The 13715-nt window shown below is 42.5% G+C and overlaps 1 protein-coding gene across 1 annotated transcript in view; it reads left to right on the top strand.

The window, feature by feature from the left end:
* NWD2 (NACHT and WD repeat domain containing 2) overlaps positions 1–13715 on the top strand; it is a 146084-nt gene that overhangs the window by 67829 nt on the left and 64540 nt on the right. Inside the window, exon 3 of the mRNA XM_037131633.2 lies at positions 7372–7488. Within this exon, the coding sequence (XP_036987528.2) occupies positions 7372–7488 (117 nt within the window). The remainder of the gene's footprint in view (positions 1–7371; positions 7489–13715) is intronic.

Below are 13715 nucleotides of genomic sequence, written 5' to 3'. Positions count from 1 at the left end.
CACTTCCCAGCGATCCGATGTGAGCTTTCCTTCCACAGGGAAAGGCACATCCCTCCCGAGTCACACATCACTTTTGCTCAGGCCCCTCTTCAGTTTGTCTCGCTCCCTTCACATTTCGGTTCTGTCTGTCAAAGCCCGAGTGGGTCTTACCAAGTTAATACCATGTAAAAATATCAGAAGCACGTGCCATCATCTTTCTTTCATCCATGAGCCAGTTTCTAAAAAAGGGGGAGGAAGATGAACAGAGATGGCGAAGGGGAAGGGAAACACTGTCATGATTGATGGGTAGCTGCTCCAGTTCTGTTGCAAACGGCCTGCTGTTCACAGCAGGGAGTGGCTCTTCCCGAATTCTCCTGCCTGACCCCCCCAGATAGCAATGTTGTTCAGCCTTCACTTGTGTGCGGAGACAATTTGCTGCCTATTATGAGTCCCAAATGTAGGGCGGTGGCATTGCGGGGAGGTCCAGAAGCTACTAGAGGAGCTGTCCTTTGCTGGACATTTAATCCTGCTGAATTGTGGCTTCCTGATTACCCAGCACTGGAAACCACCCAGTAAGATGAATCCCGTAATAAACAGGAGGAGGGGTCCCATTTGCAGTGATATCTAAGTGTCCCATTGGGTGAGGTCACTGGGAGGCTTTTCTCAGATTCTGAACACAGTAGCAATTTTTTCCCCATTCTCACTTTTTTTTTCTTATAGGTGGGAGAGGAGACCTTTTGTCAATTCTTTACACAGAAAAAGAGCACTCATTTAAGAGGTCAACTTTGTCGATAATTAGTTATCCACCATCGAAAAGTAACTGAAACTCAGTTTTCTTCTACCTGATGTTTTCTTTCACCTTCCACAACGATGACGCTATAACCATGTCTCTCTGGGGGCAGGCCCTGTCTCCTTTGCGGTGCTGTTCTGTCCAGAAGCCCCTCTCACCCTCACTGAGGAATGCTCTCCTCTGTGTGTATTCTTCAAGCGCAGACTCCTTTCTTCCTCACCGATGTCTGTCTACCCCAATTTTCCAGGGGGAGGGGCGGGGGCAGGTGCTCGGCCCCATGGGCTTTATTCGTTTATGCACAGACTTCTTCGAGCTTCTGCTCTGCACCAGGCGGAGCTGGAGGTGCAGCAGATGCAGGGTGTTGGAAACACACCTGGTTCCTGCCCCATGGAGTCACAGTCTCCCAGAGAAGACAGTCTTAACCAACAGTGACCAGGGTGGTGCTGGCGGCAAAGGAAGTTTGGATGCTCACTCAGTCACATACTTTGCTGGAGGTCAGCTGCCCCGCCCCTGAAGGAAGCTGCCACCTAGCCGCGGCCTGCCTGAGGTTCCTTTGTGCAGTGAGCTCCTCCAGCTTATTACATGCCGCACAGATGATGCACTGGGGCTTCTGGCTTAAGGCTCCTTTTCTTCCCCCAGCTCCCGGTACCTTCTCTCTTCTCTGCGTTCATGAAACCTTAACAGTCAGAGGTCCTGCCTTAGTTGGTGGCTTAGTTCTTCCTTACCACCACATCTTCCGAGGCAGAGAGCCATCAGGTCTGAGCGGTTTGTTGTCTTCATGAGGTTTTGGATGAAGCATTATCCTACCTCATGCTGTGGGGCCCTCTTTCTTTCTGGTGACTGTGGATGACCAGTGGTGTCAGCCAGACCTTCCCGGGCTTGATGTAAGATGTGATTTTTCCCAAACATGCGTGTCTCCGTCATGCTCCCATATAGCTCATGGCCAACAGAATAATTGCAGGAGACCTAAAGTTAGCATTTGCAACAGTTCTAGTGAAAATATAGATGTGGATGATGTGGACCTGAAGGATTTTCTTTCCCTTATATCACATTAATCTGGGGAAAGTCATTCTAAGTAGCACGAGAATTACCGTATCTATAAAGTATAACTCACCACTGGTAAACAGTGTCTGACAAACCCAGTCTGAGGTTTAAGACTCCTTGTGCTTACCTTCTCCTGTGAGGTGAACATTGTGGTAATGGGACACAGGAACTGAAACAGATCCAAATGAGTGCTGTGGTCCCCTCTGATTGACCTTGAAGGTCATGTCCGTCGCACACTACCATTTCTGTTCAAGTCTTTCCGATCCTTTCCTATGTTCTTCTGAACTTTTTTATAGTGGCAGATGTAATCCCTTTAAGAATAGGCTTGATTTTTAAAAGGCCTATTTTAAAGGTCTTTTAAAAGGCCTATTTTTAAAGGTCTTTTCAGAGCCATGTCTTATAAATAGAAAGGCCAAGAAAGCAGAAGAAACAACATATGTAATAGAAACAAACTCCACCTCCAGCGACAGGAGTTTTTTCAATTCAAAACGTGACGATTCCCGCAGAGGCGAGGCCTCTGGCAGTGGCAGGATCATTGGGCGGAGGGTGTAGCTTCCCCTGTAACAATGTGGCGGGGCGGCCTTCGCTCCAGTACTTACTGCCTTTGTTCAAAAGCGAAGTCAGTCCTGTGATCTCTCTAGTTACATTTTTGTTCCACATTTGGTGGTGTCGTGTGGCATGGGAACATTGAGAAGGAAAGTACTTTGGAAAATACGTAAATTTAAAAGCTCTTTGAAGAAATGATAGTGCGAAGATACTGTGCATCCACATTTGGGTTTTGTTTTGTTTCTCGGTAAAGCGTGAGGTTAGTGTTGGTTTCTTACAGTTTGCTTTATTGCTTGTACAGTAAGCTTGGTATTTAAATGGTTGTGTCTGATTTCCAGTGGTTAAAATTTGCGAGGGCTTTCATTGGCTGCCTTTTTGTTTTCAGGCCAATTCAGCACATTAAAATAAGTATGATAAATTCGCTTCCCTAAGAAAATTTTAAAACAAGTTAGATGGTTTTAAGTAAAAAGAGATCAAATCAAAGTACTTTCCTGTGCGTTTGTGCTCAGTGATGAATTGAGTACAGTCACATAAAACGTGCTGTCAACAAGTTCGTCTTCCAATAAATAGTAAATTAGATCGCAGCGTCTGCAGGGCCTGGACATGGGGCTAAAAGCTAAACCTAATTTTTTAAGTATACAATAAATCTCGTCTCATGGAGCCCTTTGGGTCCCCACTGCGCTTTCCAGCCATCGATCATGCAGATAGATGGGGTGTCTGTTTGCCCAGATGGTGTTTTGGTTGCATAAGTTAGATGTTTCATTTATTTATTTCCTCCATGTCTTCATGGTAGCTTGATTTTGTCTTTTTTCCTCATTGTCTGCCCATAAAGTTATTTGAGAAAAGAGCAGTTTGAGGGGGAAAAAGCTGGAAAGAGGAGACTGTGCAAACCCAGCTTCTGAAGTGAGGAGACGTGGGGGCAGGAAGGCCTGGAGGAGGGCAGTGGTGGCCGAACCTCAAGGCGTAACAGATGCAACAGCTGTTACAAAAGACTCCCGTGCATAGCAAATAAGTAAGGTGACACTCAGCCTTCTGTATAAAATGTAAGTGAAAGCTTTGTTTCAGCTCTGCCCCTGGTCGTTTGGTCTGTGTATAGGAATATAGAGTTAGATTTCACTGTTCACTCTTTGTTAAAAAAATTTTGTTTATTTTACTTTTTAAAGTATATTTTTATTGATTATGCTGTTACAGTTGTCCCAGTAGTTCCCCCTTTGTCCCCCCTATGCAGTACCCTCCTTCCCTCCAGCCATCTCCCGCCCTTTAGTTCATGTCCATGGGTCATACATATAAGTTCTTTGACTTCTCCATTTCCTGTACTGTTCTTACCCTCCCTCTGTCTATTTTGTACCTACCATTTATGCTTATCCCCTGTACCTTTTCCTCCATTCTCCCCTTCCCCTCCCTGCTGATAACCCTCCTCATAGTTTTGATCTTCTTTTTCTTAGATAAGTTCCTTTATCATTTGCTGTAACAAGGGCTTGGTGATGATGAACTCCTTTAGCTTTACCTTGTCTGGGAAGCACTTTATCTGCCCTTCAATTCTAAATGATAGCTTTGCTGGATAGAGTCATCTTGGGTATAGGTGCCTGCTTTTCATCCCTTTGAATACTTCCTGCCAACGCCTTCTTGCCTCTAAGGTCTCTTTTGAGAAATCAGTTGGTAGTCTTATGGGAACTCCTTTGTAGGTGATGCTCTTCTTTTCTCTCGTTGCTTTTTTTAATATACCAGGCGCTTGATTACACTGTTCTCGCACTCCATTCTATGAGTAGGGGATGGAAGGCCTGTAGATAATCACAATACAGATTAGATATGCACTGTGTCATTGAGATATAATTCAATTCACTTACCGTAAAATTTTCCCATGTAAAGGGTACAATTTGTAGCATATTCACAGTTGTGTGAGCATTACCCAAATCAGTTTCAGAATGTTGTCACTGCCCCTCAAAGGGACACTCTGCCTTTCTCTGTGACTCCCTTCATGTCTTATTCCCCTTCCTCCCAGCCCCAGGCAACTGCTAATCTGCCTTTTGCCTTTGCAGATTTGCCTGTTCTAGACATTTTATGTAAATGGAATGATAGGACAGGTGGTCTTTTGTGACTGGCTTCTAGCACTTAGCAAAATGTTTTCAAGGCTCATCCTTGCTGTAGCATCAGCATTTCATTACTTTTTATTTCCAAATAATATTCCATTGTATGAATATGCCATTTTATTTACCCATTGGTCACTCCATAGACATTTAGATTTTTTCCACTTTTAGGCTATTATAAGTAATGCTGCTATCAACATTCAAATTTAAGTTTTGTGTGGGCATGTTTTCATCTCTAATGGGTATGGACCTAGGAGAATTGCTGGACCACGCAGTGACTGTGTCTAACCATTTGAGAAGCTGCCAGACTGGCTTCCAGCGTGGCCGCACCACTGTGTGTTTCCACGGCAGCGTATGAAGGTTGCAGTTGCTGCATATCCTCATCAACACTCGTTATGTCTTTCGGATGATTGCCATCCCAGTGGGTGTGAAGTGTTGTCTCATCATAGCTTCAGTTTGCATGTCCCTGGTGACCAATGATATGAGCATCTTTTCATGTGTGCTGTTGGCAATCTGTGTATACTCTGTGACAAAATGTCTACTCATCAAATATATGATTTGCAAATATTTTCTTCCACTCCAGGGGCACTCTGTCTGCTCTCTCTATGTCTCCTTGGATGCACAAAACCTTTTCCACTTTGAGGAAATTCAGTTTATCTGTTTTGTTTTAATTACTTGTACTTTGCTGTCATGTCTGAGAAACCACTCTCAGATCCAGGGTCACAAAGATTTACCCTATATTTTCAAAAAACTAAAGTTTTATAGTTTTAACTCTTTATATCTATGATCTATGTTTAGTTAATTTTGTATGTGGAGTAAGGAAGGGATCAGACTTCATTCTTTCACATGTAGCTGTCCAGTTGTCCTTGTACCGTTTGTGGAAAAAAAACAAACAAACCAAAAAACTACTCTTCATTGAATTGTTTTGGCACCTGTGTTGAAATCAGCTGGCCATAAATGTGAGGATTTGTTTTTGGATTCTCAGTTTTATTCTATTGACTATCCTAATGCCAGTACTACACTCTCTTAATTATTGTAGCTTTATCCTAAGTTTTAACATTTTAATTCCTCTGATGATTTTTCCACGTTTTTTTGGGTTTTGTCTTTGTAGTTATTTAAGGCATATATCTCTTATCAGAAGTGTTCATTCCTGTGAGCTATAAAAAGATTACTCTGATGTAGCTCCACTCCTGTTTCTCCCTTTTGTGTTATTATTGTGATATGTGTGACATCAGTATATGTTACTGACCCAGTGACATATGATGATAATCATTACTTGATATAGTTTTGTCATGAGAAGAAGATGTGAGAAGAGCAGATATGTATGGATAGCTTCTGCTATATTAATCTTCATATGCACCATTTCTCTTCCTCTTCATTGGTTGTAAATCAGACCATTCGTCAGATACACCCAAACAGTGTGAGCCACCAGCATGGAGATCTGGTTCTGTGTACAGTGTTAGTTTGTGTACGGCACAACTAAGAGTCGCCATTAACATCGCAGTAGATGTGGATTCATTTTGACAGTTTATCGGCAGATGGTCAGAATGTCATTTAATGATTACAGTGTATGAATCTCAGTACTTTGTAGTTCTGTCCAATTACACTGTCAGTGATGGTGAGGTATTCTACATCTCGGCTTTCCTACATGGGGGTCAGAGCCACATGTTCCTATTGAGCATTTGAAAAACCGGATTTTTAACTTTAACTGATTTGTATTTCATTTTAAATAGCCACAGCTACAGGCTCTCATATTGGACAGTGACATTATAATCTCAGATGTCCCCTTCTTTAATATTGTGACTAAATCTTGCAAGGCAGATTAAAGGGAGTATTTTTTAAAGATGCTTGTCAATCTCTGCCAGCCATCTAAAAACTTAAACGCAGACAGATATAGACACCTGTGTGACAGAAGCACACCTGTGTGGGGCCAGAGCCTGGGAGGCACGCAGAGTCCCCGGGATGGGCTCGGGGGACAGTGGAGGACCGTGCTCTGGGCCTCCATCTCCCTGAACAGCCTGCAAACAGTCAGTAAGGAGGAGAGGGGTGTTTTTTTCTGCTTGTGGGAAACGTGGAAAGGAAGAGAAGAAATCTTCAAAGCTGCAATTAGAAACATTTACCTTATGCAGATGGCAGATGAGTAAAGGGAACGAAACGCATACTGCTCTCCATAGCCAGTTTTTCAAAGAGTGCACCTGTAAAAGTTTTGACAGACTCTCAGAATCTTCTCTGTAGTCTTTGAAGTAAGGAGATAGAAGCTCCTATTATCCTCCCTTTCTAGGGAGGCATACCTTTCACTGCTTTCCAGTGCATGTTTTTCAGGTACGTATTGATGAAAGCCAAATGCATGTAGATAACACAGACATAAACAAAATGGCTGTTTCCATATGATAAACCGTAATAATAGTGGTTGGGGGGGTTCTTTCCTTTGAAAAAAAGGCAGAAAGAAAGAAAGGAATGCTGATGTTTAAGTTCAGGTCAGTATGTGTTAACACCCATTGTGGTTTTCCCACCTCATCTGCAGACATTCAGTAGCATCCATTCTTATTTTGTTGTCTCAGGTAATGTATAGGCACCTCCCATCTGCTTTCAGACTTTGTTTCAAAGCCTTGTTACCACTTCAGTTATAACGAAAGCCTGCATTGCAAAGCCCCTGACATTGAACACATCATTTTCTCTGGGCCCATGTCAACAGTATAATCAGGAACATAAGAAACCGTAATGTTCATGCCAACCCATCTTGGGATGGAAAAATAAACCTCTTTCGGTGGAACTTAAAGATCATGTTCCCTCTCCAAGGGGAAAAATGCTGCAAAGAAAAAAGTTAAAAGTCATGTTAGCTTAACATTGCGAATAAGAATAAGTCCCGTGGGTAGAGAAAGGTGGTCCCAGGTGGATTAACGCTGCCTCCGCGTTGGTTCCCAGGTGATAGACCTGTACTGGGGAGTGGACGAAGACGCGTGGGACAGCCCAGAGCTGCAGAAGACGCGCATGAGGCTGCTGGAGGACTGCTTGAAAACTTCTGCAGGTCCATGTTTTGTTGTGGGTATAAAACACTAATGCTTTCTATTAAACTCTAGATGAATGTGGGAATTCTTGCTGACTCAGGATCCCTAAAGGGCTTTGAAAATAGGGAGAAAATAGTTGCTTTTCTATTTCTGTTTAAAATTTTAAACCGTCTCCTTGCCCTCAGTGTGTGAGAACAAAAGCCCCAGGTTTCCTATGAAAAAAGCACTGCCGATTAACAGGGAATGATTTGAAATGGTAATCAAAGAGATGACTTGGGTTTGGCAATTTTCACAATGCCAGTGATTGGTGATACAGATTACCGAATGCAGTCCTACAATAATTATCCTAAATTTTCTCATATTGTATAATGGATTTAATCATAATATCTCTATTTACCAACATTAGAATTTCTGGCATTTTTTTAAGCCTGGAGCCTGAAACGTGATAAAAGTAAACCATATATACTATGTCAAATCTGCCAATAGGAAATGATGCCCTGTAAAAATTTATGTAGTGATTTCCAGCTAGAGGCTCATTATAAGCTACAAGTTCAAGTGGAACATTACTGCTAGTTCGTCATTATTTTCTCAACAATACCCACTCCTCTGTGTAAACACAATGGTAATAAGTTAAGAAGGTCAGTCTACGGCAGGGGATTGTGCAGAAACTGTCTTAATTTAGCCCCTTATCTTGAATCCCAACTGATGCCAGCTGATGGGAAAGTTGCCCCTTTGAACACAGGAAGTTTTCAGTCTGACAGATGAGGGGGTGACATTACTAGTGAACGCTGTGAAGAAAATGCCAAATCCCGCCATTAGAAGCTGGGTTCAGCATATGAACAAAAGTGCTTTTACTACTTACTTGCATACCCATCTATACGCAGCTCCACATAGGACTGAGATGACAAAGACCATATCAGAAATCTGACCAGTGAATAAAGTCCTTACCAAAGATAATAAAGTACTTGTATTTTTAGGGTCAGTACGTGGATAAATTATTCATTTGCTCACCAAGGGCTTAGTGAATGCTACTGTGTGCTCAGAGCTGCTCTTAGTACTGGGAATGTGCTAGGTGGGACCATATAAAATAGTCTTTTTGTAGGACTGTTTCATATGATTTAACCTTAGAGGTGAACTTAGGAAATGAAACTCTCTGCCCCCATGGAGCTTCCACTCTGATATGGGGGTGAGGGGTGAGAGCAAGTTGAAATCAAAGGTTAACTAGGAGCAGCACAGCAGATGGTGAGAAATGCAATGGAGGAAAACAGAGGGGAAGGAGTAGACAGGATAGCAGGTAAGTGAGAGGTTGTTACTTTTGGTCAGGTAGCTGGGCAAGGCCTCACTGAGAAGGTGACCTCGGAAGGGAAATAGGAAGAGGGGTGGGATACACTAGATCAGAATCTTCCAGGGAGAGGGCTGGGAACATGATTGGCGTGTTCAGGGAGCACTAAGAACAAAAGGGGAGAGGATGGGGGTACAGGCGCAGGCTGTACCACGGGCTTTATCATCTCAAAGTTGGCTGAAAAGATTTTACTTTTACTTTGAATGACGTGAGAAGCCACAGACTGTTTTAAGCAGAGCACTAAAGTGATCTGAAAGTTGAAGGCCTTACCATGGCGGCTGGGTGTGTGGCAGAAGGCGGAGCAGGGGGACCCATTAGAAAGCTATCGTAATAAGCCAAACAAGACAAATACACAGTTTGGGTGCAGGGATGAAGAATGGACATGAAAAAACAGCATCCTGTGGTCTGAACAGAAGATAAGAAGCCCTGAAAGCCATGATAGATTTCTGAAGAGCTGGTGTGGCTGAGGAATGAAGACTTTTCTTATGAGTCTCCAGAAAATAGAGCTAGGCCCAGTGGATGGACGTACAAGGAGCCAGATTTTAGCTCTAGCTGGAGAAATTGAAGGCTGTCGCTCTGTCTGGTTTCAGGGTCGTGTATCCCTGGGTCCCAACATGTCATAGCTGTGTGACACTGGAGGACTTTCTTTACTACCCAAAGCCTTAGTTTCCTCATCTGTAAGATGGAGATGTTGATAATAGTTACCTGCCTTCTGGGGTCATTCTGAAGTGACAGGGTGCATACGCAGCATAACCCATGACAGTGCTGGTTGCTGTTTGTTGCTGTGATGATTATGATTATTTCTCAAGGCCCTCTAAAGACAAAATCACCTGCCTCAAATGGCAACGGCTGTGTCACCAACAAAATTGTCATTAAAGTAAAGAACGCAAACCTCTGTGGCAGGAGTGGTGCTGTAGAAAAGACCCGAACACGGGAAGGCAAGTTCAAACAGATTTCATCGTGCTTAGGAAGCCAGACTGGGGAGGTACACAGTGCTGTGGGTCTGCCTGGGAGTGGCAGTTGCCGTGATCTCCACGGCTCTGTCCTGATCCAGCCCCAGAAACTCAGGGATGAGAGAGACATTCTCCCCCTTCTATTGCTCTCGAGTGCCACACTCAAACCAACCAAAATTAGTCATGGCCATTAATGTCCAACCACTTGCAGGTTCTGAGAGTAAAGGTTAACTGGTAGAACATCAGTAACAACTTTATTGGGCGTAAACAATTAATTTATCCCTCCTCTGCTCCCTGTTACATGTTGAAACTCTCAGGGCACCCACGATCCCACCCTGTGGGTCGAGCAGGGATTATTCACCACAGATCTTAAATCACACAGGGCTTAGCTCACTGCTTGTAGGAGAACAAGCTGTTTATGGCCTTCCTTGTTGTAACCATGGTAACAGTGGGCACACATGTGTCGCTTTTGAGCTCCAGTTCCCTTGCCCAGTGCTTCCTCGCGATATTTCTGGAAGCCACAATGACCCCTGTGGGCTGCAAGGCATGACATGTTACTTCACCTGATGGCAAGAAAATTCACCATTGCTGGATGAAAAAATGTTTTTGTATCTTCAAAGTCTTCACGGATCCTAGATCTTATGCTAGATACAAATAAATTCAGGACCAAACAAACTTTCCTTTTAAGTACCCAGGGAATTGGGGCCCAAGGGGAACTTGGACTTAAATGTTGGATGCACTTAGCTCTTTTGAACTTCATTTCCTAAAAGTTGTGCTTTGGGATATGGCTCAAGCTGCTAGCATCTTGTGGGCGGTGCCTGCCACACCTGCACAGCTGCTTGAACACAAGCTTTTTGATGATGAGTGAGGGGCCCAGACATGTGTCCAGGTTTCACTTTCAAAGAATTAACTCAAGAAATATTTCATGTAGAGAAACCATCATCGCTACTAGGGAAGAACAGAATTTGTAGACATGTGTAGGGAAACAAGTGTATAGTGGGAAAAACCAGAATTTTTATTTCACAGCCTGAGCTAGAGGCCGGGTTCTGATAGGGCACCAAGTCGCTCTCCTCACCCTGTTCAATGGTCACAGCTATAAAGTGGGGAAATAGTAACAGTTAAACTACATGGAGAAGTAAATGTTGAATGAATACCGAAAGTTTGTTGTAGGATTTCTGTGGGAGTTCTTTGTAAACTAGAAAGGGCTTCACAGTCATCAGTTATTGTTAATTTATGATTTAAGGTATTTCAAGTGAGAATAAAATGTTTTTATTGATAACTGGAAATTTTTTCCTTTGAAAATGTTGATAGTATAAATGTAGAAAATATTAACACTTGATTTAGACAGTCAAGAATTAAAGTCAGATGAAGGGTTTTAACTTCATTCTTGACAAACATCATAAATGTAGAGTCTGGATTTGTTAGGTAAGAATTTGCTGGAACTTCATTTGTAAAACCTTCATCATTTTCAAGGAGGAATTTTGACCAGGATTTGGACTCACACTTGAGTCCCAGTCACTATCTGCTTCCCCTCTTAAGTGAAGAGAACTGCCTCAGCCTTCACAAAATGTGGGAGGTTCAGCAGAATCTTCCCCACTGACCACGTAGGCCATAAAAAAGTATCCTAGTGAAAGGGGAGAGGAATTTTGCCTTTGGAGAGATCCAGGTCCCTGTGAATGCCAACTATTCACATCCCTGTCCCTCTTCATGACGTGTGGTAGGGGGAGAGAGGCTGTTCTTAACCATCCCTTCAAATTTAGAGTGCCCCAAAAGAATTGCTTGTGAGGTTTGAGCATTGACCATGGACCTTGAGCAAAGTTCTGCCTCTTGGAAGAAGTTGATAAAAGCAAGTAATTGGTTGGCTTAAAGAACTGGAGTTTAAAAAGCTTAGTTATAGAATTGGGGAACTGCCCCTAGGTACATGGGGAGCTCTGACAGTGGCTGGATCCCCCTAGGTGTGGGGCGACCCACGTAGTATCTCACTACATTCCCTCATTCCACAGCATGGGTGTGTGGAGATTTACTGAGGGCAAGGCATCGGCAAGCCAAGCCAGGCCCATGTACCCCAAAACGGGGCACTGGTTACCACTGCTGGAGGTGGGTAAGAGTTTCAGTGACTTCATACTCAGAAAGATATTCACCGTGTCTTAGAGTCAGGACTAAGAAAATGCTGCCTGCCATATGTTTTGACAATTTCCAGAAGTCATAGAGAGCCAAAACCTGTATAGCATCCTCATGGGGGCTACCAGATCACACAGATGTAAAGACATGACTTGTCCACATTGGATAGAGAAGTGGCCAAGACCAAGAGTGAGGCTGCTGCCATCATCCTTACCTGAGGTCGGCAGATACCAAAGGCGACTTGCAGCCCTGCCCGCATGCGTACACCCACACCGTGCCGTCAGCGGCACAGATGGCCAGGGACAAAGCACGGGCCAGGCTCTAGCCCAGCACAGGCAGCTCCTGGCAGCTGCACTGCAGACCGGTATGTGAAGTGGGAAGAAGGAAGCGTAGGGTCATACATCCATATTTTGGACTGAGCTAGATTTTAGACCACAAATACGAGAATTTTTAAGGGGTAGGATTGACAAATGTATCATTATTGAGGACATTATTTCCACTAGACACAAGAGTAAAAACAAAACAAAGTCCATAGCAGTTCCTGGTAAAAAGCAAACTAAACCATCTCATATTTGCACATCATATATGACACCACTGAATTCCACCTACAGCTTAGAGATCAGTTTTTTATCACCCACCTGGGCTACCACTTTCCAGAGTTAAGTATTGTCTACTTGAAAGTTCAGACTCTGTTTAGGTTAAAGAAAATGGTACAATGAGAGTCCTCAAATCACTGAATTGAAGGAAAGAATCACAGGGTTTTTATAACAGTTGAGCTTTGGAAAATACTTCATTTTATGCACAGCCCAATATATAATTGGTTTACCATTTTAGGTATACTAAGTAAATACACCCATGAAAAATTATTACAAGTGTTTCATCTTGGTTTGACCTTAACAAAATATCCAGGTATTTTTCTATGATTTAGTTTTCACATTCGAAATACAGTTTTACTAACCAAAAGGTACTAAAATGAGAAAGTAGTCATCGATCTGAACTGACAATCATCTAAATTAAAAACAACCTATATGTTTAGTGTCCTTATTTTAAAATGTAAATAAAAATTAAAACCTCAGATTTTCTAGATATAGTTTGCTTATAATATTGAGAGAAACAGAAACATTTTTACATATAAAATTAAGCATGTCCAGTTGGAATCAACTAGTCATCCATCATAGTTCTAAAGTAGGTTCCAATGAGGTTCCCAATATAAGTTGGTTCCAACAGTAAAGTTCTATTTATCATTAAGAAGAGGGTAGGATGGGCAAACACTGAAAACTGTTGTTGAAAAGAAAGCCACTTATCACTGGTAAAAGCCAAACAGTGCCATTTAGTTAATGGTTGCTGATATATAAAGTACTTCCACAATAAATTTTGATAAATACATAAGCTCCTTCCACAGTTTAAGGCATTCTTTCTCATCATAATACAGTATATTTTTGTGTGGTAAAAGGAATTATGGAGGAATATTGAACCAGAGAGTAATTAACTCTTTATAACTTGATTTGTAAGAAAAATGTTCTCTTAAGACTGTAGCCCTAAGAACTTCTGCTTCTGAGTGGAACTGCAACAACTTAAAAAGTTAAATGGAAACATCCTATTTTCAAAGAAATAATAGAGCTATAAAGACAAAGATGATTAGACAGACTTAATTTCCAGACAAGAGTTATGTGTTGGATCTGGCTTATAGACAGAGGAGCCGCAAAAGCACCAACAGTTTTCTCCACCAGATATGTGCGAACATGGGAAGATATGAAAGCTGGACTAGCAAAGCAGAGGGAAGTCCCCCACAATCTCTTTGATATTTAGGAGACAGAGTTCGCTGGAACCCAACACAGATATTTA

Source organism: Artibeus jamaicensis, unplaced genomic scaffold, assembly GCF_021234435.1.
Source record: "Artibeus jamaicensis isolate MK-2021 breed Jamaican fruit bat unplaced genomic scaffold, CSHL_Jam_final contig_76, whole genome shotgun sequence".
Classification (NCBI taxonomy): Eukaryota; Metazoa; Chordata; class Mammalia; order Chiroptera; family Phyllostomidae; genus Artibeus; species Artibeus jamaicensis.
The sequence above is the reverse complement of the archived record's forward strand: the minus strand, read 5'-3'. Positions and strand labels throughout refer to the sequence as shown.